General features: G+C 36.9%; 1 protein-coding gene across 1 annotated transcript in view; it reads right to left on the reverse strand.

Annotated features, from left to right (window-relative positions):
- LEKR1 (leucine, glutamate and lysine rich 1) overlaps nucleotides 1-22,774 on the reverse strand; it is a gene marked incomplete at its 5' end in the record, with an annotated part of 183,883 nt that extends 161,109 nt beyond the window's left edge. The window contains 1 exon segment of the mRNA XM_017847763.1: nucleotides 22,701-22,774. Coding sequence (XP_017703252.1) covers nucleotides 22,701-22,774 — 74 coding nt within the window.
- Between the last annotated feature and the right edge of the window lie 1,081 nt (nucleotides 22,775-23,855).

The raw sequence follows: 23,855 nt of genomic DNA on the forward strand, positions 1-23,855 counted from the left end.
TTTGAGATGGAGTCTGGCTCTGTCGCCCAGGCTGGAGTGCAGTGGCGGGATCTCAGCTCACTGCAAGCTCCGCCTCCCAGGTTCACGCCATTCTCCTGCCTCCGCCTCCCAAGTAGCTGGGACTACAGGCGCCCGCCTCGTCGCCCGGCTAGTTTTTTGTATTCTTTAGTAGAGACGGGGTTTCACCATATTAGCCAGGATGGTCTCGATCTCCTGACCTTGTGATCCGCCCGTCTCGGCCTCCCAAAGTGCTGGGATTACAGGCTTGAGCCACCGCGCCCGGCCTAACCCCATATTTTAGTGTGGTCAAAGTGTATTCTACACTAAGCTCCCCATCACATCCCAAAAATGGTTTCACAGTAAACTAAGATTGGAAATAATAATCTTGGGTTTTTTTTTTCCTGTAATGCTTCTAAGAGCTTTTATTATGCACCTTAGTCCATCTGGGCGCTGTAACAAAAATAGCATAGATTGGATGGTTTATAAACAACAGAAATTTCTCACAGTTCCAGAGACTGAGAAGTCCAATATCAAGGTGCCCGCAGGTCTGGTGTCTGTTGAGGGCCTGCTTCCTGGTTCACAGATGGTCTTTTTCTCACTATAACCTCACATGGCAAGGGCTCTCTCTGGGAATTCTTTAATAAATGCATTTGAGGACTAAGCTCTGATTTTTTTTTTTTTTTCATCTTGCCCAAATTCGTATCTAAGGGTTTTGAGGAGTCATGCCCTACAAACCATAAATTCTCATCAGATGGGTTTTATTTAACCCTATATGCTGTAACTTATTTTCCAAACCTACTCTGGCATAACGTTTCTAGAGGAGGAAAAAATCAAAATATTTTACCCCAAAACATGTTTATTTGCATAACTTGAAATGGCCCTGCAAAGCTGTCCTTTGTGGGGGAAAATTTGCATCTGTAAAGAATCTCTATTAACATAGCTAGATCTTTTTCTTCCAAGTCTTCCTAATCCTAAAGAGATTATCTAAGAGTCTGGCACTTTCTAAAGATCTGAATAGTAAACATTTGTCATCTATTGTCTCTAAGGGCAGTCACTATAAGACTTCAAAGGAACCCTGGTCTCCACAATTTTTTTTTTTTTTTTTGGAGACGAATCTTGCTCTGTTACCCAGGCTGGAGTGCAGCGGCACGATCTCAGCTCACTGTAACCTCTGCCTCCTGGATTCAGGCAATTCCCCTGCCTTAGCCTCCCAAGTAGCTGGGATTACAGGGCCTGCCACCATGCCCAGCTAATTTTTGTAGTTTTAGTAGAGATGAGGTTTCGCCATGTTGGCCAGGCTGGTCTCAAACTCCTGACCTCAGGTGATCCACCTGCCTTGGCCTCCCAAAGTGCTGGGATTACAGGCGTGAGCTACCACACCAGGCCCCGGTCTCCACAATCTTTTATGTTAACCTGGACATTTCCTTTCTAACAATCCCAGGTCTATAGGCAAACTCAACCAATTATCAACCAGAAAATGTTTAAATTTACCTACAGCCTGGAAGCTTCCCCCCGCCCCCACCACTTTGGGTTGTCCTGTCTTTCTGGACTAACCCAGTGTTTTTCTTAAATGTATTTGATTGATGTCTCATGCCTCCCTAAAATGTATAAAACCAAGCTGCACTCCAACCACCTTGAGCACATGTTCTCAGGACCTCCTGAGGGCTGTGTCATGGGCCATGGTCACTCACATTTGACTCAGAATAAATCCCTTCAAAATTTTACAGAGTTTGACTTTTTTCATTGACACACTAATACCATTTATGAGGGTGGAGCCCTATGACATAATCTCCCCGCAAAGGCCCCATCTCCGAATACCATCATCTTGGGGTAGGATTCCAACACATGAATTTTTTCTTTCCAACTTTTAAGTTACACATACAGATTTGTTATATGGGTTGTGTGTCACATGGTTTGGTGTGCAAATTATTTCATCATCCAGGTAATAAGCATGGTACCCAATAGGTAGTTTTTTGATCTTCTCCTTCCTCTCACCCTCTATCCTCACGTAGGCCCCAGTGTCTATTGTTCCCTTCTTTGTGTCCATGTGTACTCAAGGTTTAGCTTCCACTCATAAATGAGAACATGTGGTATTTGGCTTTCTGTTCCTACATTAATTTGCTTAGGATAATGGCCTCCAGCTCCATCCATGTTGCTGCACAGGACATGATTTTATTCTTTTTTATGGCTGTATAGTATTCCATGGTATATAATATACTATATTTTCTTTATGCAGTCCACTACTGATGGGCATTCAGGTTGATTCCATGTCTTTGCCGTTGTCAATAGTGCTACAATGGACATATGCATGCATATGTATGTATAAATGGTAGAACGATTTATATTCCTTTCGGTATATGTAACAGCATTGCTGGGTTGAATAGTAGTTCTAAGTTCTTTGAGAGATCTCCAGAGTGCTGTCCACAGTGGCTGAACTAATTCACATTTATACAACAGTGTATAAGCATTCCCTTTCCTTTGCAATCTCATCAGCCTCTGTTATTTGTTGACTTTTAAGTAATCACCAATCTGACTGGTGTGAGATGGTATCTCATTGTGGTGTTGATTTGCATTTCTCTAATGAATTGTGATGCTGGACATTTTTTCATATGTTTGTTGGCCACATGTATATCTTCTTTTGAGAAGATACCCATCTGTTAATGTCCTTTGTCCATTTTTTTATTATTTTTTTCATCAACTTTTAAGTTCCAGGGTACATGTACAGAATGTGCAGATTTGTTACACAGGTGCCATCTGCTACACAGATAAGCTCATTACCTAGATATTATGCCCAGAATCCATTAGCTATTTTTCCTGATGTTCTCCCCCCACCATGCCATCTGACAGGCCCCAGTGTGTGTTGTTTCCCTCCATGTGTTTTCATTGTTCAGCTCCCACTTATAAGTGAGAACACGTGGTGCTTGGTTTTCTGTTCCTGCATTAGTTTGCTGAGGATAATGACTTTCACCTCCCTCTATGTCCCTGCAAAGGACATGATCTGGTTCCTTTTTATGGTTGCATGGTATTCCACGGTGTACATGTACCATATTTTCTTTATTCAATCTATCATTGATGAGCATTTGGGCTGATTCCGTATCTTTGCTATTGTGAATAGTGCTGCAATGAACATACACGTGCATGTACCTTTATAAAAGAATGATTTATATTCCTCTGGATATATATCCAGTAATGGGATTGTTGGGTCAATGGTATTTCTGCTTCCAGAACTTTTAGGAATCCGTGCACTGTCTTCCACAATGGTTGAACTAATTTACATTCCCACCCCAGTGTAAAAGCATTCCTTTTTCTCTGCAATCTTGCCAGCATCTATTGTTTCTTGACTTTATAATAATTGCCATTCTGACTGGCATGAGATGCTATCTCATTGTGGTGTTTGTTTTTGTTTTGTTTTTGTTTTCGTGTTTTTTTGAGACGAGGTCTCCCTCTGTCGTCCAGGCTGGTGTTCAGTGGTGCAATTCTCAGCTCATTGCAACCTCCGCCTTCTGGGCTCAAGTGATCCTTCTGCTTCAGCCTTCCAAGTATCTGGGACTATAGGCATGAGCCATCATGCCTAAATTTTGTATTGTTTGTAGAAATAGGGTTTCTGCCATGTTGCTCAGGCTGGTCTTGAACTCCTGAGCTCAGGTGATCCACCTACCTTGGCCTCCCAAAGTGCTGGGATTAAAGGTGTGAGCCACCGCACTGGCCTCATTGTGGTTTTTATTTGCATTTCTCTAATGATTAGTGATGTTGAGCTTTTTTTCATATGTTTGTTGGCTGCATGAATGTCTTCCTTTGAGAAACATCTGTTCATGTCCTTTGCCTACTTTTTAATGGGGTTGTTTTTTCTTGTAAATTTGTTTAAGTTCCTTGTAGACTCTGGATATTAGACCTTTGTTAGATGAATAGACTGCAAAAATTCTCTTCCATTCTGTAGGTGGTCTGTAGGTTCACTGTGATGATAGTTTCTTTTGCTGTGCAGAAGCTCTTTAATTAGATTCCATTTATCAAATTTTTATTTTGTTGCAATTGCTTTTGGTGTTTTCATCATGAAATCTTTGCTCAAAACTGTCCTGAACAGTATTGCCTCAATTTTCTTCTAGGGTTTTGTTTTGGGTTTTACATGTAAGTCTTTAATCCATTTTCAGTTAATCTTTGTATATGGTGAAAGCAAAGGGTCCAGTTTCAATCTTCCACATATGCATAGCCAGTTTTTCCAGCAGCATTTATTGAAAACGGAGTGCTTTCCCCACTGCTTGTTTTAGTAAACTTTGTCGAAGATCAGATGATTGCAGGTTTGTGGCTTTACTTCTAGGTTCTCTATCCTGTTCTATTGGTCTACATGTCTGTTTCTGTACCAGTACCATGCTGTTTTGATTACTTTAGCCTTGTAGTATAGTTTGCAGTTGGGTAGTGTGATGCTTTTGGCTTTACTCTTCTTGTTTAGAACTGGATGTGACTATTTGGGATCTTTTGTGGTTCCACATGAATTTTAGAATAGTTGTTTCTAATTCTATGAAAAATATCACTACATAAAAATTTAAGGACACAACCATTCAGATCATAGCATTATGCTAATATGCAGAATGATTCACCAAGAATAGATGCAGAATATTTTCCAAACATAAATTTAATCACAGATAACTTTTTCAATAAAATTTCTTAGGAATCCCTTGGAACACACTTTGAGGAGCAATGCTTTAGTTTTTAGTATTAATTTTATAATTATTCTATGTGATCACTTTTATTTAAAGTGTTGTTCACTTCAATAGGGTATCAGAAAGTATCAGCAAAAGAGGGAAAGTCAAATGGATAACAGGTACTCCATCTAAAAAAAGACACTACTCTTTTCCTGGTGAGTCCCAAAGAGGTTTCACCTGTCCAGAGGAACTGTCCCTTTCAGAGGGTACTCCTGACCAAGACGAAGTCTGCTCCATTAAAGACTTCCTTCTCCTACACACTGTTTCAGGTGATTGCTTTTGGTACTTCCCCATAAACTTTCTTGGTCATCAAACTGCTTTCCAACTCCTGACCCTTCACTTCAGCCTCTAAGTTCACCGTTAGCCCACTGCTTTAGAATTGGAAGACTCTTCAGCAGGTCAATGTGCCCCATCCTGTTCCCAACTTGGAAGGGGTAGTTGGACCATGTCCATTACCCCAAGACCAATTTTCTGCCCCAGATCTAGGTGGTTTCTTTGACTATGGGAGAAGATAGACAGTCCTATACCTGGAGATGCTATATTATGTCATTATTGCATTGCTGAGGCTGAGTAATCTATAAAGAAAAGATGTTTAATTGGTTCACAGTTCTGCAGGCTGTACAAGCATGGTTTCAGCATCTACTTCTGGTAAGGGCCTCAAGAAGCTTAGAGTCAAGGCAGAAGGCAAAGCGGGAGGAGGCATCTCATATGGCAAAAAGCAGAGGCAATGGGGAGAGGTGTCACACACTTTTAAACAATCAGATCAGGAGAACTCACTTATTGTGGTGAGGACAGAATGAATTCAGTCATGAGGGATCTACCTTCATGACCTAAATATCTCCCACCAGGCCCCACCTCCAACACTGGGAATTACATTTCAATGTGAGGTTTGCAGGGGACAAACATCTAAACTATATCAGATGCTATTCTTATAATCTTACTGTAGCTGAATGCTAATACTTTTCTTGTAAAATATAAATAAGGCTAATATACACAGATGCACACAAATAATTAATAAATAGTGTTTTGTCACACCACAACTCCCTTACATTATGAAATCTAAAAAGTCTGACTTATCTGATCTCCAGATATCTGCTTCAAGAATCATGAATAAAAATCTCACCGAAGAAGTCCTCCCCAATGCCATTCCTCCACCAGACTGGAAGACAGAGACTATGTAATTTCTTCTACATTTCTTCAAAATACACTCTCCAAAATATAGAACCTGAAACCTCCCTTGACAGCCAAGGCATAATCAGAATTCCAGAGTCCCTCAAGAACAGAGATTTTCCTATATATCCTGACCTTATAAGACACCAGTATTCCACAAAGGGCTCTATTGAGAATCAGATGCCAGATAACGTTGATCTTTTGAAAGTTTTTGGATGACTCCTTCATTGCAAACAGGAAGTTATCATGAGTAGGCCTGAGGCCCTTCAAACAAGCAGACCATCAAACTGTGCTAAATTTTAGCCATAATTCACTCCTCTCAGAGTCTCATCTTAGTCATGCATATATTCATTCATCAAAGAACTCCAGTTAATAAGATTGATTGGTCAGTCAACCAGCACCAAGGGTAAGTACTGTAACAACTGGTATGCACAAAATTTTATGCAAGCACAAGAGGAGGACTCAGTCAAGGAAGCTGAATGGTAAAGAATGAGTTATGGTCAGTGTGAGGCAGAGGAGGGTATAACAAGCAGGAAATTTCAGAAAGGAATTAAACCAAAGCACAGTAGCTTCAAAGAAGATGGCACATTCTAGTTAATTCTTAATTGCTCACCTGTAATGACAAAAATCAAAGGCAAACTGGAGATCATGTGTGCCACGTTATGGAATTTGCATTTTTTCCTCAGTGTTATGGGTCCCTTGGAGGATTTAAAGCAAGAATTATGTTTTCATTTTAAGAAACTCAATCTACTAGAATTTACCCAAGAAAATTCCCCGGAGACTTTGGTCCGGGAATATTTGTATTGCTTGAGCCCACCCCTTCTACGGATCTGTCCTCCCATTGAGTCCTCTCCTTCAGAATCTTGTCTCTTCAACTTACAGATGCTCTCACTGATACGTAACATCAATTATCTACCCTCAGTCTGGTGGTGTTTATTCTATCTCACATCTATTGCCATATGATTCCCCCACTTAGAGACCTCCTACCCACCTGCCTTTCTTCTTCTCATCCCCTCTCCCCTGACTGTTGGGACCAATCCTGACTTCAGGTCTGAGTTCAGAAACCCCTGTCCAATTCTGCATCAATTTATTCTTGTTGCTGATTTTTTTGGGGGTGGGGGGGGGGCTGGCTTTAATAGTAGGCTTACAACTTGGTTTCTTGTAATCTTGTCTTTTATTGGTAACACCAAGATCTCTAATATTCTCTTTTCATGCCAAGAATACAGTCTTGCAATTCAGTTTCTCTAACTGTCCCTGGCTAAGTGATTAGACATTTGGATTCCCCAAAATGAACCCTGCCATCTGTTGGGACAATTCATTATTATTTCACCCTGAACTTTTCTTGTTAACTACTCATCTAGAAACATCAAATCTCTTGGAGATTTGAGAGGTACGTGTAGGGGGAATGGTGGTGGAAGACTACACCCATATAGTACCTAAGGCTTCGGCTGTTTTCCTCAACACCTGTCCTAGCCAAAGGACGGTTATAACTCCAGGTCTCGGTCCCTTCAAGTAAGCTATGTACTTGTCACAAGAAACTGAACTACATTCAGTTGAGTTAGGGGAAGTGACAACTATAATTAATTTGAACTGTTCTCTCAGATAATAACATTGCCCCTCAGATTAATCCTCACTGATTACCTTCCATTGCATATCATAAAAACAAAAACCTTATGTTTCTCTCTTACTAACCCTTTAAGTCCTTACTTCCCTCATCTAGATTAAAAAGATTAATAAGGCCTTCAATTCCTCCACTCCTAGAAACTAGACAGTATTGAACCTATTCTGAAATACTAATAATTTATTACAAATGGACTCATATAACCCCAAAAGGCAAATGTATATACTTTTTTCTTACCCTTAAGCAATTTTGGGTTGTATTTTCCAAAATTAAATTCTGAAATGTAACAGTATAAACAAACACAAAGATGCTTTTCTAGTTTCCCATAAATTCTTCAGTTCTCTTTGTTAAAAAGAAGCATGGCGGCTGTGCACAGTGGCTCATGCCTGTAATCCCAGCACTTTGGGAGGCCAAAGCAGGTAGATTACCTGAGGTCAGGAGTGTGAGACCAGCTTGGCCAACGTGGCAAAACCCCATCTCTACTAAAAATACAAAAAAAAAAAAAAATTAGCTGGGCATGGTGGTGCGCACCTGTAATCCAGCACCTGTAATACCAGCTACTTGGGACACTGAGGCAGGAAAATCACTTAAACCCAGGAGGCAGAGGTTGCAGTGAGTCAAGATCACGCCATTGCACTCCAGCCTGGGTGATAGAGCGAGACTCCGTCTCAAAAAAAAAAAAAAAGCATGACTTTTAGAAAAAAAAAACAATTAACTGTCCATCTCCAGGGTTGCTGCCTCTTTTCTCATCTGTTGCCTGTCAAAATAATGCTGCTTAAGCATTACTTTGGGGTAAACTGATTACACTGATCTCAATTACCAACACGGAGAGGTCTCAGTTGTCTGGTAAATATAATGTTACATTAAACTTACTGATTACAAATACAATGACAGGGAATTTCTGATAGTTGGAACAAAAGGCTAGGCTGAAGTTTGCATGCATTTTTACAATGGAAATATTAATATAATTTCTGTTTACCAACTTCAGAAAAATACTTAATATGAATTATTCATATTTAGAAATAATTAAAAATTATAACATTAGGGTTAGGGATTTATTAAAGCAAATCCACAAAGTAGTAAATCACATAATAATTTGTTGTCTTGGTTTTATCAATTATATGTACTTAAATGAATTAATATTTTATCATTTAGATATTTACTGATTTAGATCGCTCTTGGGAAACCACTCTGAATTGTGAAGCTATACAATATATATTGAGTTGATTATAACTTCTCAGATTTCATTTCTCTTCATTTTGGCACTTAAATAAATGAGTTAGTTCAGAATGTTACTTTATACGCTATTTTATTGATATTAAAATGTTTTTCAGAGTAACATTTTCCTAAAGTTAAGAAAACTTTTATACAAATAATAACAATAATAAAATAAAACAAAAATAAAATTCTATTGAGCATTTACCAAGTACCAGGCATTGGACTTGATAATTTACATGAGCTATCATATTTAAACATCACAATTTTACTATTAGGTAGATCCATATCAACATCATTTGACAGATGAGGAAATGGAGAGGCAGAGACGTAAGGAAGTTGAACGAACAAGGCGACAAAACAAACAAGTGCCCAAGCTGAGATCTGAACTCAGGTAGCCTGACTCTTATCTTGCTACTCATATGTAGTGGGACTATCCTTTGCTCTGATTTTTTACCTTTTGATTATTTCTTTGCATATCATTTTGAAAGGTGGATTTTTACTGTACACTGTACTTTGAATTCTGCTTTGATTTAAAAGATGCTTAAGAGGGATTCACAGGAATTGAGGAGTGAGGAATGACATTACCAAGAAAAGGTAGTTAGTAGCAGCTAAAAAGCACAAATGTTATGGGCATGAAGAAAAGTTAAGCAGGATATTAACTTTACATGTATTCCCAAATATATGTTTTTTTAAATCTCTTCTTACAAAACCCAGGGGTTCGCAGAGGAAAATAATTAGGTGGTAATTCTTACAAACATCTGTTTTCAGCGGCATAAGATGTTTTCAGAATCAGCCCGTTAGTTTCTGTATTTCGGCATGGTAAAGAGTTGGCATGTTTCTCCTTTCCTTCTGAGAGAGAAATCCAAATGCTTGCCAGACCACTTAATATTCTAGTATCCACAACAAATCATTTTCATCTCCTTCTAACTGCCTCCAAAATGATTTAAGATTTGAGCAAAAGAAAGGCATTAGAGAAAAAAAGAGGTACAGTGGTGGTTGCTGCTGGGTTTTCTTCTTTTTTTTTTTTTCAGCAACAATAAACAAAACATGCTTATAATTATGCAAAATGTAACTTTTTAGTATAATTCTCGCTATCAACCCTAGAAAGTTTTTTAGTTGCAGTCCTTCCTCCCATAATAACATATAACATCAGGCAAATATTACAGAGTAAAATGAGGTACTAAATGACTCTCTTCTAACTCAGTGACAATTCTGAGCTTTACTTCAGTAACCAACTTTTTTCCTTTAAAAGAGGATAGGAAATGGAGAAAATGATAATGTAGTCTCCCAGGTACAAGCATATGAGTGAATACAATATCTAGCCAAAGAAAATAAGATTATTAATAAAGAAATCTATGATTTAGCATTTGCAAGAAAATAAACTTTCTTCTTTAGAAAATAAGAGCTACAAAACAGGTTATGCTAAAGTTAATTTTTCAAAGACATTAACAAAGTATGTTTTGTTTTTCAGCTCATATTCCAATTTGCTTTTCACTGAGTTTTTAAAAAGACACAAAGACAGGCTTGTGTTTGGAATGTGATTCTGGTGAGAAGAATCTGAGAACACTGGACAAAATCTGACATAGAAGGATGATGATGACAAGTATTCGAAGAAAATGCTGCTTTTAACAGAAAACTTAAAAAATAAAGACAGGCTAAAAGCAAAAGGTTAGAGAAAGAGAAGACAAACAAACATAAGCAAAATAAAAGGAGCTAGAGAACATGGCATGCTTAATTAGCTCTCTCTTTCTTTCTATTAGCAGCTCCCAAATCTAACCAGGCCCTTTCAATCCTTTTATTTGTTTCTCCCTCTGTGCCTCTCCAAAATCTTCTGGCTTAACATAGTAATAAATCCATTAACTTCATTTCAAAAAAAATATTTATTTTGCAAAAACAAAGTTATTAAGAAAAGCTAAGGAAAACAAATCACAGACCTATGTATGGCTCAGTGACAGAATGTTGTAGATCTGGCATTCGTTCTTTCAGCTGGCAATGTTCTACTTCCAGTCTAAGCATGAGTTTGAAATATATTTTGCTGTTAAGATTGAACATAAACATTACCATTTCTATCAACTGTGCATTTCCTTTTAAATAGAAGTGTTGACCAACTGCTTTACTTTTTTGTCCGTTCCCTAACCCAATCCTCTCCCCACTCCTACTGTGCTACCTTCTTTGAGCCCTCTTATGCAATCACATTCAACTGGATAGTGCCATTAAAGATACTAAAAAGCTACATGAACTGAGGCTACATATTAGACAACATTACATATATTGAAAGGGTGATATTCTTTCCATTCTCTGATATAGATCACTAGATTCCCTCTATTATGATTTTATCTACATATTAATGATAAAATATAGATGGCCAACTATCTTGAGTTTGTCAAAATAGTAACAATGATATAAAACACATGTAATTATTCAAATGACATATAGAGAGGTGAATATTCAAATATATTTCTCAAGATATACCGTCTGGAAAAAAGAATGAATGAATGAGCTAACCTAAATTTTATAAAATGTTAATCAAATGTTTGGGGAGAGGCAGAAAGATTACCCCAATCCCAGAACTGTAACACAAAACTATGCTCAATTTTAAACTTTTGTGTCTAATAAAATGATTCTAAATTAGATTAACTATATGATTAAAATTCACATTACTATATGAGTTCTTGTTTGATTGCTCTCTCCTGAGCAATTACCAGAGAACTTGCACCAATATGTACATCAGAATGTATAAATTAATCATTAAAATATTTTTCAATAGAGTGTTCAGAATTCAAAGCATCATTCTGTTGGCCACACAAAACATCTACATAACAGTTCATAATATTTATGAACACATTTCTGAATATGAAGTAACATAGCCTAAAAAAAAATTCTACTTTTTACTAATGTAAAATTTGTAGCTCTTGTGCACCCCACACTCTGCCTACCAGGCTCCAAGCCTAGGCTTTACAGTCACACTCACAGCCTCACTCCACACCTGCACTGTGCACCTCAAGGGCCCACCAAGAAGGCAGAGAGGTGACAAGAAAATCTCCAAAAGCAAATTTAAAAAATTCGGAGGAGCAACTGTTACACCAGAGACTCAGATATTAACATAAAAATACGGACAAATAAAAAAATATAAAAAAGCAAGAAAATGTGATACTCGCAAAAGAAAATAATTCTCCAGGAGCAGATCCCAATCAAAAAGAAATTTACAAAATCCCTAAAAGAATTAGAAATATTGATATTAAAGAAGCTCCATGAGCTATAAGAGAATATTGAAAAACAGACATATAACATAAAACAGCAGATAGGAGACAGAGCTAATGAGCTGCTCCCACATGGATGGACAAAACAGCATGTGGAGACTCACACCATGATCTTTTGCTCCAAGAACTACTGCAAGAACATACCAGGAAGACAGAAAGAATTAACAGATCCTTTGAAGGAAGCAGCACGTTGCTACAAACTGCAAAACAGGTGAAAAACTGAGTTACCAAAGTGTGAAGGGGAGAAAACCTACTTCCAAACACACATCCCCACTGGGGAATCTGAAAATCCAGGTCATGGGAGGTTTTAACCTTACCTAGAGATGAAATGGACTTAGGGAGTCCCACAAAACATAAAAGTAGAAGTAGCAGCAGTAACTGCCTTGCATATACTCCCAGTCTCCTGCTTGAGTCCAGTGAAGCCATCCCTGACTTTATCTGACAGGGAACCTTGAGGAAGGTAGCCAGCAGAATTGGAGTGGGGGTCACAGGGCAAAGGAAGCTCCCAACTGAAATTGGTAGTGATTTTGACTGGGTACAAATTTTCTTGAGCAGAGTCCAGGGGACAAAGGGGAGTTGCTATGGATACCAGCAAGTGCAGGAGAGCCCAGGAGGTGCCACTGATGGAGTAGGCATATGTGGAGGGGCAAGGTCTGAAAGCCCTGCAGGGGACAGCCCCACTTTTGGCTGCTTTCATGGGCTGGGATTAAGCATCTGCAGACTTTTCAAGTGCACAATGCAAACTGTCAGATCTAAAATTCTGGGGTCTGGAGGAGAGTGGTCCTCTTCTCACAGCTCCACTAGGCAGTGCCCCAGTGGGGTCTCAGTGTTGGGGCTTCACCCCACATTTCCCTTCCTCACTGTCCTAGGAGAGGTTCTCCATGAGGGCCCAGCCCCTGCAACAAACTTATGCCTAGACATCCAGGTGTTTCCATACATCCTGTGAAATCTAGGCAGAGGTTCCCAAACCTCAATTCTTGACCTCTGTGCACCTACAGACTCAACATCACGTGGAAGCTTCCAAGGCTTGGGGCTTACACTCTCTGAAGCCACAACCTGAGCTGTACCTTGGCCCCTTTTGGCCATGGCTAGAGTGTCTAGGACACAGGGCACCAAGTACCTAGGATGCACACAGCAGAGAACCTCTAAGCCTGGCACACAAAACCATTTTTTCCTCACAGGCCTCCAGGCCTGTGATGGAAGGGGCTACTACAAAAGTCTCTGACATCCTCTGGAGACATTTTTCCCATTGTCTTGATGATTAACATTTGGCTCCTCATTACTTATACAAATTTATGTAGCTGGCTTGAATTTCTCCTCAGAAAACGGGCTTTTCTTTTCTATCATATAGTCAGGCTGCAAATTTTCTGAACTTTTATGCTGATTCATGAAAACTGAATGCTTTTAACAGCACCCAAGTAACCTCTCGAATGCTTTGCTGCTTAGAAATTTCTTCCACCAGATACTCTAAATCATCTCCCTCAAGTTCAAAGTTCTACAAATTTCTAGGGCAGGGGCAAAATGCCACCAGTCTCTTTGCTAACACATAGCAAAAATAACTTTTACTCCAGTTCTCAACAAGTTCCTCATCTTCATCTGAGACCACCTCAGCCTGCATTTCATTGTTCATATCATTATCAGCATTTTGGTCAAAGCCATTCAACAAGTCTTTAGGAAGTTCCAAACTTTCCCACATTTTCCTGTCTTCTTCTGAGCCCTCCTAATGCTCCAACCTCTGCCTGTTACCCAGTTCCAAAGTTGCTTCCACATTTTCAGGTATCTTTATAGCAGTGACCCACTCTACTGGTACCAATTTACTGTATTAGTCCGTTTTCATGCAGCTGATAAAGACATACCCAAGACTCTGTAATTTATAAAATAAAAAAATAAAAAAAGAGGTTTAATGGACTATTTAATCATGGCAAAAGGCACACCTTACATGGCATCAGATAAGAGAGAATGAGAGCCAAGTGAAAAAGCGTTTCCCCTTACAAAACCATCAGATCTCATGAGACTTATTCAGTACCATGAGAACAAGTATGGGGGAAACTGCCCCCATGATTCAATTATTTCCCACTGAGTCCCTCCCACTACAAGTGGGAATTATGGGAGCTGCAATTCAAGATGAGATTGGGTGAGGACACAGTCAAACCATATAACATGTTATCAAGACAGAAAATCAACATAGAAACAACAGACTTAAACTATATCTTAGAACAAATAAACTTAACAGATATTTACAGAATATTCTACCCAACAACTGCAAAATATATATTCTTTTCTTCAGCACATGGAACATTCTCCAAGATAGACCAAAACAAGTCTCAATACATTTAAATACAAAAATTAGCCAGGCATGGTGGTGCACACCTGGAATCCCAGCTACTCAGGAGGCTAAGGCAAGAGAATCACTTGAACCCAGGAGGTGGAGGTTGCAGTGAGCCAAGATCGTGCTACTGTATTCCAGTCTGGGCAACAGAGTGAGACATTGTCTCTAAAAAAAATAAAATAAAACAAAGGAAACAAAAGATGTTTTTTAAAAGATAAAATTGATAGGCCATTAGTGAGATTAAGTAAGAAAAGAAGAGAGAAGATTCAAATAAACCCAATTAGAAATGAAATGTGAGATATTACAACCAGTACAACTGAAATACAAAACATTATTCAAGACTACTATGAACACTTTTATACACACAATCCAGAAAATCTACAGGAAATGGATACATTCCTGGAAATAGACAACCCCCTCAAATTAAATCAGGAAGAAATAGAAACTCTGAACAGACCAATAACAAGCAGTGAGACTGAAACAGCAGTAAAAAAATTGCCAACAATAAAAAAGTCCAGGACTATATGGGTTCACAGCTGAATTCTCTAAGACATTCAAAGAACTGATACCAATCTTACTGAGACTATTCCAAAAGATAAAGAAGGACTCCTCCCTACATCATTCTATGAAACAAGTATCTCCCTAATTCCAAAACCAGGAATAACATAACAAAAAAGTAAAAGAAAAACTATAGACTAATATCCCTGATGAACATAGATGCTAAATACTCAACAAAAATACTATTTAATAGCTAATCAAATCCAATAGCATATCAAAGAGATAATACACCATGATCAATTGGGTTTCATATCAGAGATACAGGGATGGTTTAACATATACAAGTCAATACATGTGATAAATCACAGAAATATATATATATTTTTAAATAAATCATGATCATCTCAATAGGTGCAGAAAACACATCTGACAAAACTCAGCATCCTTTTATGACTAAAATACTCAGCAAAATTGACATAGAAGGGACATACCTTAAGGTAATGAGAACTATCTATGACAAACCGAAAGCCAATATTATACTGAATGGGGAAAAGCTGAAAACATCATCCTTGAGAACTAGAACAAAGCAAGGATGATCACTTTCATCACTTCTATTCAATGTAGTACTGGAAGTCCTAGCCATTGCTGTCAGACAAGAGAAATAAATAAAGGGCATCCAAATTGGTAAAGGGGAAGTCAAACTGTTGCTCTTTGCTGATGATATGATCGTAAACCTAGAAAACCCTCAAGACTCATCCAAAAAGCTCCTGGATCTGATAAATGAGTTCAGTAAAGTTTCAGCATACAAAATCAATGTAAGCAAATCAGCAGCACTGCTATATACCAACAGTGACTAAGCTGTGAATCAAATAAAGAACTGTATCCCTTTTACAACAGCTGCAAAAGAATATAATACTTAGGAATATACTTAACCAAGGAGGTGAAAGATCGCTACAAGGAAAACTACGAAACTGCTGAAAAAATCACAGATAACACAAATGGAAACACACCCCATGCTGATGGATGGGTAGAATCAATATTGTGAAAATGACCATATTGCCAAAAGCAATCCACAGATTCAAAGCAATTTCCATCAATGTACCATCATCATCCTTCACAGAACTAGAAAAAACAATCTTAAAATTCTTATGGAACCAAAAAAGACCTACATAGCCAAAACAACTCTAGGGAAAAAAAAAAAAAAAAAAAAAAAAATGTGAAGACTTCACATTACCCAACTTCAAACTATACTACAAGGCTATGGTTTCCAAAACAGCGTGGTACTGGTATAAAAACAGGCATGCAGACCAATGGAACAGAATAGAGAACCCAGAAATAAAGTCAAATACTTACAGCCACCTGATTTTCAACAACAAAAAACAAAAACAAAGTAGGGAAAGGACACCCTATTCAACAAATGGTGCCAGGATAACTGGCAAGCCACATGTAGAAGAATAAAACTGGATCCTCATTTCTTACCATATACAAAAATCAACTCAATATGGATCAAATACTTAAATCTAAGACCTGAAAGAATAAAAATTCTAGAAGGTAACATTGGAACTCTTCTAGATGTTGGTGTAGTCATTAAGTTCATGACCAAGAACCCAAAAGCGAATGCAACCAAAAACAAAGATAAATCGATGGGACTTCATTAAACTAAAAAGCTTCTGCATAGCAAAAGAAATAATCCGCAGAGTAAACAGACCACCCACAAAATGGGAGAAAATATTCATAAACTATGCATCTGACAAAGGACTAATATCCAGAATCTAAAGAAATTCAAACAAATCAGCATCAAGAAAACAACCCCATCAAAAAGTGGGCTAAGGCCATGAATAGACAGTTCTCAAAATAAGATATACAAATGGCCAATAAACATTAAAAAACGCTCAACATCACCAATTATCAGGGAAACACATATCAAAATCACAATGTGATATCATATTACTTCTGCTAGAATGGCCGTAATTAAAGAATCAAAAAATAAAAGAAATTGGTGTGGATGTAGTGAAAAGGGATCACTTTTACACTGATGGTGAGAATGAGAATGTAAACTAGTATAACCACTATGGAAAACAGTGTGGAGATTCCTTAAAAAACTAAAAATAGAACTATCATTTGATCCAGAAATCCCACTACTGACTTCCCAGAGGAAAAGAACTCATTATATGAAAAAGACATTTGTGTATGCATGTTTATCGCAGCACAATTCACAATTGCAAAAATATGGAACCAGCCTAAATACCCCTCAAACAATGAGTGGATAAAGGAAATGTGGTATAGATACATCAGGGAATACCACTCAGCCCTAAAAAGGAATAAAATAATGGCATTTACAGCATCCTGGATGTGGTTGGAGACCATTATTCTAAAAGAGGTAATTCAGAAATGGAAAACCAAATACTGTATGTTCTCACTTATAAGTGGGAGTTAAGCTATGATGATACAAAGGCATAGGAACAATATAATGAACTTTGGGAACTTGGGGGGAAGGGTGGGAAGGATGTGAGGGATAAAAGACTACACACTGGGTATGTATATATTGCTCAGGTGATGAATACACCAAAATCTCAGAAATTACTGCTAAAGAACTTATCCATGTGACAAAAGACCACTTGTGCTCCAAAAATGATTGAAAAAAAAGTTTTTTAAAACATCACATATAACAAGCCAAGGGAAAATGTCTGAACACATGTTAAAAATTATAACTTTATTTTATAAGGAGAACTACTAGTTTATTAAAAGCCTCCCCAAATAAAATGGTCAGAGGTAGTATATGAAAAATCAAACTGCAAATGACTGATAAGCATATGAAACAAATGTATGATCATTTAGCAATAACATAATTCTAATGAAAAAGATATCCTTTTTTTAAAAAAAGAGAATACTGAAAGACAATACCAAGAAATTAGAAAACAATTTGAGATATAAATTACAATTTTACCAAAGAGAAAGATATTGTAAAAAAGGACCAAACAGAAATTCCGGAACTGAAGAATTCATTGAATGAAATGCAAAATATATTTGAAAGCTTAAATAATAGAGTAGATCAAGTAGAAGAGAAGGCAACAGAAAACAAATGGATTAGAAAACCTATTTAACGAAATAACAGATGAACACTTCCCAAGTCTAGCATGAGATTTAGACTTCCAGATACAGAGGCTCAAAGATCTCCAAATAGATAAATTCAAAAAGGTCTTCACCATAAGACATTATAGTTAAACTGTCAAAGTCAGAGACTAAGAGAATATTCTAAAAATAGCAAGAGAAAAGTCTCTAATCACTTAAACGAATCCCCATCACACTAATAGCAGATTTCTCAGCAGAAACTTTATGGGCCAGGAAAGAATGAGATGATATTCTAAAAGTGCTGAAAGAAAAAATCTTCTAACTAATATAGTGAGGATACTATACCTAGTAATGTTATCTTTCATAAATGTAGGAGAAATAAAGTCTTTTCCAGACATGCAAAAGCTGAGGGAATTCATCACCACTAGATTGGTCCTACAAGAAATGTTTAAGGGAGTCCTACATCCAGAATTAAAAGAACAATAAATACCATCATGAAAACACACACAAAATATAAAGACCATTGGTAGAGCAAACACACAAACAAAGAAGAGTTACAAACTCAAAGATTACTACAGAATATCACCAAACTCCAGTGATAAACAAAAAGGGAGAAAGAAGGGAATAAAGGATATACAAACCAACCAGAAATCAATGACAGGAACATGCCTTCACATATCAATAATAACTTTGAATACAGAGTAAATGTTCCCTTTAAAAAATATAGACTGGCTTAATGGATTAAAGAACATGACCCCATTATATGCTACTTACCAGAAAATCATCTCACCTGTAAAGACATATAGAATGAAAAGAAAGAGATGGAAAAAGATATTCCATGCAAAGGGAAACCAAAAGTGAACAGGAGTAACTATACTCATATCAGATAAAACAGACTTTAAGTCAAAAACAGTAAAAAAGATACAAAAAAGGTCGTTATATAATGATAAAGGGATCAATTCATCAACAGCATATAACAATTCTAAACCAACACCAGAGTAACCAGGTATATAAAGTAAATTTTAGATTGAAAAGGTGAGATCGACTCCAATATGTCAATTGCTGAGGACTTCAACACCCTACTTTCAGCATGAGACAGAAAATTAACAAAAAAACATTATATTTAAACTGTACATTAAACTAAAGGGACCTAACAGACATATACAGAACATTTCCTCCAACAGCTACAGAATACACATTCTTTTCACCAGCACATAGAATATTCTCCAGGATAGACTATATGTTAGAACACAAAATAATTCTCAATAAATTTTGAAAACTCAAAATTGTATCAAGTATCATCTCAAACCACAATAAAACTAAAAATCACTAACAAGGGGAACTTTGGAAACTACAAATACATGGAAATTAAACAACATGCTCCTGAACAACTTTGGGTCAAAGAAAAACATAAGGAGGAAATAAAAAACTTCCTTGAAACAAACAAAAATTGAAATACAACATCCCAAAAACCTATGGAATTTAGCAAAAGCAGTGCTAAGAGGGAATCTTTTAGCAGTAAACACCTATATCAAACAGCAGACAGATTTCAAATAGATAATCTAGCTATACACTTGAAGGAACTAGAAAAGCAAGAGCAAACCAAATCTAAAATAAGCAGAAGGAAAGAAATAATAAAGATTGAAGCAGAACTCAACAAAATAGAGGCTACAAAAATAAAATAAAGTGAAAAGGATCAATAAAATGAAAAGTTTTTTTGATAAGATAAACAAAATTGGCAAACCACTTGCTAGACTAACCCAAAACAGAGTGTGAGAAAACTTAAATAAATAAAATCAGATATGAAAAAGAAGACATTACAACTGATACCACAGAAATACAAAAGACTATTATAAACAACTATAAACACCAACAAACCAGAACACCTAGAGGGAATGAAAAATTTCTGGACACATACAACCTCCCAAAATTAAATCAGGAAGAAATGGAAAATCTGAACAGACCAATAATGAGCAATGAGATTAAATCTGTGAAAAAAAGTCTCCCAACAAAGACAAGTCCAGGACCAGATGGTTTCACTGCTGAACTACACCTAACTTTCAAGGAAGAACTAATACCAATTCTCTCAAACTATATTCTCAAAAATTGAAGAGGAGGGAATTCTCCCTGCCTCATTCTGTGAGACCAACATTACCCTGATAAGAAAACAACCAGACAAGGACACAACTAAAAAATAAAATTACAAGCCAATATCCCTGATGAACATAAATGCAAAAATTCTCAACAAAATAGTAGCAAACCAAATCCAACAACACATCAAAAAAATACATCATAATCAAATGGAATTTATCCCAGGGATGCAAGGACGGTTCAACATATACAAATCAATAAATGTGATATATCACATCAAAAGAATGAAGGACATAAAAGATATGATTATCTCAATTTATGCAGAAAAAGTATTTGATAAAGTTCAATGTCCCTTCATGATAAAACTCAACCAACTAGGAATAGAAGGAACATATCTCAATAAAGGCCACATATGAAAAACTCACAGCTAACATCATTCGGAATGGGGAAGAGCTGAAAGCCTTTCCCCTAAGAACTGGAACAAGACAAGGATACACACTTTCATTACTCCTATTCAACTCAGTACTGCAAGTCCTAGCCAGAGCATCAGGCAAGAGAAAGGAATAAAAGGCATTCAAATTGGGAAAAAAATTGACCACTTTGCTGATGATTATAATCTTGTATCTAGAAAAACCTAAAGACTTTACCAAAAAAAAAAACTCTGAGATCTGATAAAAATAGTAAAATTGCAGGACATAAATCAACATATGAAAATCAGTAATGTTTCTATATACCAATAATGGATTAGGTGAAAAAGAAATCAAGAAGCCAATTCCCTTTACAATAGCTCCAAAAAAATACCTGGAAATAAATTTAACCAAGGAGGTGAAAAATCTTTACAAGGTAAACAAAACACTGATGAAATAAGACAAAACAAATGAAAAGACATTGTATGTTCATGAATCAGAAAAATTAATATCATTAAAATGACCATAGCAATGACCAAAGCAATCTACAGATTCAATGCAGTCCCTTTCAAATACCAATGTCATTTTTCACAGAGATAGAAAAAAATCTTAAAATTTGCATGGAACCAAAAGAGTCCAAAAAGCCAAAACAATCCTGAGCAAAAAGAACAAAGCTGGAAGCATCACATCATCTGACTTCAAAATATATTACAAGGCTACAGTATTTAAAACAACATGCAATTGGCATAAAAAACAAGACACATAGACCAAGAGAACAGCGTAGAAAATCCAGAAATAAACTGACATATTTTCAGCCAGAGGATTTTCAACAAAGGCACCAAAAACACACACTGGGGAAAGGACACCCTCTTCAATAAATGGTACTGGGAAAATTGGATATCCATATCCAGCAGAATGAAATTGGACACCTCTCTCACCATATACAGAAATCAACTCAGAATGGACTAAAGACTTATATGTAAGACCCCAAACTATAAAACTACTATTAGAAAACATAGGTAAAATACTTCAAGACATTGGTCTAGGCAAAGACTTTATGGCTAAGACCTCAAAAGCACAGATAACAAAAACAGAAATAGACAAATGGGACTATATTAAACCAAGAAGCCTCTGCACAGCAAAGGAAACAATCAACAGAATGAAGAGACAACCTGCTGAATGGGAGAAAATGCCTGCAATCCATTTGTCTAACAAGGGAGTAATATCCACAATATACAAGAAACTTAAAAAAACAAAACAAAAAAAAAAACCTTAGTGTAAAAAACCAAATAATTCCATTAAAAAGTGGGCAAAGGACATACAAAGGCATTTTTTTAAAGAAGACATACAAATACAAAACAGGTATATGAAAAAAATGTTCATCACTACTAATCACCAGGGAAATACCAATCAAAACCACAATGAGATATCATCTTACCCCAGTTAGAACAGCTACTTTATTAAAAAGAGAAAATAATAACAGATGCTGGTAGGGATACAGAGAAAAGGGAACTCTTATACATTGTTGATAGGAATGTAAATTAGTACAGCCACTATAGAAAACAGCATGGAGATTTCTCAAAACACTAAAAACAGTACTACCGTACAATCTAGCAATCCCACTACAGGGTATTTATCCAAAGGAAAAGAAATCAGTATATCAAATCAGTATATCAGTATATATATTATTGGAGAATTATTCATAATAGCAAAGATATGGAATCAACCTAAGTGTCCATCAATGGAAGAATGGATAAAGAAAATGTGTGATATACATACAAAATGAAATACTATTCAGACATAAAAAAGAATGAAATCATGCCATTTGCAGCAACATAGATGGAACTGGAGGTCATCATGCTAAGTGAAATAAACCAGGAACAGAAAGTTAAATGCTGCATATTCTCACTTACATGCAGAAGGTAGCAAAAAAAAAGTTGATCTCATGGAAGTAGAGAGAAAACTGATAGATACCAGAGGCTGATAAGGGTGTATGGTGGGAGGGGGAATGAAGAGAGGCTGGTAAATGAGTACAAACATACATTAGATAGAAGGTATAAGTCTCAATGTTTGACAGCAGAGTTAGGTGACTCTAGTTAATAACAATGTATTATATATTTAAAGTAGCCAGAAGAGATAATTTGAAATATTCTCAACTTAGAAATTATAAATTTATAGAAATTATAGAAACTCAAAGTGACGGATACCACAAATACCGTGGCTTAATCATTACACATTCTATGCATCTCTTCTCCCTTCTTCCCTGCTTCCTTGTCACACTCTACCCCCAATTTGTTCAAGGAAAGTATTAATAATTTTTCATTTTTCCTTTACCTGTTTCTTTGCTTCCCTTTATGAGTTCGGGCACAGGCATTCCACAGGGTGCCTGCTCTCTGGCAGCAGGTAAGATATATTCCTCATCTTCTGAGGGCAGACAATGACAAAGCCCGGGAGTAATCATATATAGGAGACAAAATTTAATACAGAAAAATTCACGTCCATTAATAGAAAAATGGAATATACATTCTAGGAAATTATTATGATTCATATTTTAAATTATATTTGAATAAACCACTTTCCAACCATCTGAAACCACAAAGATGCAAAAGAAGAAATACCTTTCACAGCTCTCTAGGCATTTATCTGAGTACAAATATTAGAGAATTCAGTGTGAGTAAGGTTGCCTGCTGAGAACAGAAACTGAAATGCCAGGAGGCATATTAAAAACCAGTATAAATGATGCAATTCCTGGCAGACAGCCATCTATAGGCGTACATGCATTATTGTTAATGGAAAACAGAGGTATCAGCAAGAGCTACACTGTTTCCATTTCTCCTTTCTTGATATGGAAATCATTTATAATATACAACAACACATAAGCTTAGTACCTTCCAGTAGGTATATAAATATTCCTATGTTATGTATAGTGGTAAAATAAAAATGAGATATGGTATGAAAATCTTGGCTTCATAACTTATCTCACATATCTCAATCACTCAACATATTATTTAATACCTACGATGCACCTACCATTATGCAAGGTCCTATGGGTAATACAAGGGCAGATAAAGACATAGTTTCTGTTCTGAAAGATAGTGACATATTTAAAAGCTGAGACTTAAGAACACATAAAATACAAAATAAGACAGTATACAGTTATTCGCTTCACGTTTAAAAATGTAAGTGCTAGTGGGGTTAATAAGGGGATGAGAAAGACAGGATCTCGAGCTCCAGTCTCCAACTCCCAGCGCAAGCGACACAGAAGACCGGTGATTGCTGCATTTTCAACTGAGGTACTGGGGTCATCTCACTAGGGTGTGCCGGACAATCGGTGCTGGTCAGCTGCTGCAGCCCGACCAGCGAGAGCTGAATCAGGGTGAGGCAACACCTCACCTGGGAAGCGCAAGGGGGAAGGGAATCCGTTTTCCTAGCCAGGGGAACTGAGACACACAACACCTGGAAAATCGGGTAACTCCCACCCCAATACTG

This window comes from Rhinopithecus bieti, unplaced genomic scaffold, assembly GCF_001698545.2.
Source record: "Rhinopithecus bieti isolate Rb0 unplaced genomic scaffold, ASM169854v2 scaffold_30479, whole genome shotgun sequence".
In the NCBI taxonomy this organism is placed as follows: Eukaryota; Metazoa; Chordata; class Mammalia; order Primates; family Cercopithecidae; genus Rhinopithecus; species Rhinopithecus bieti.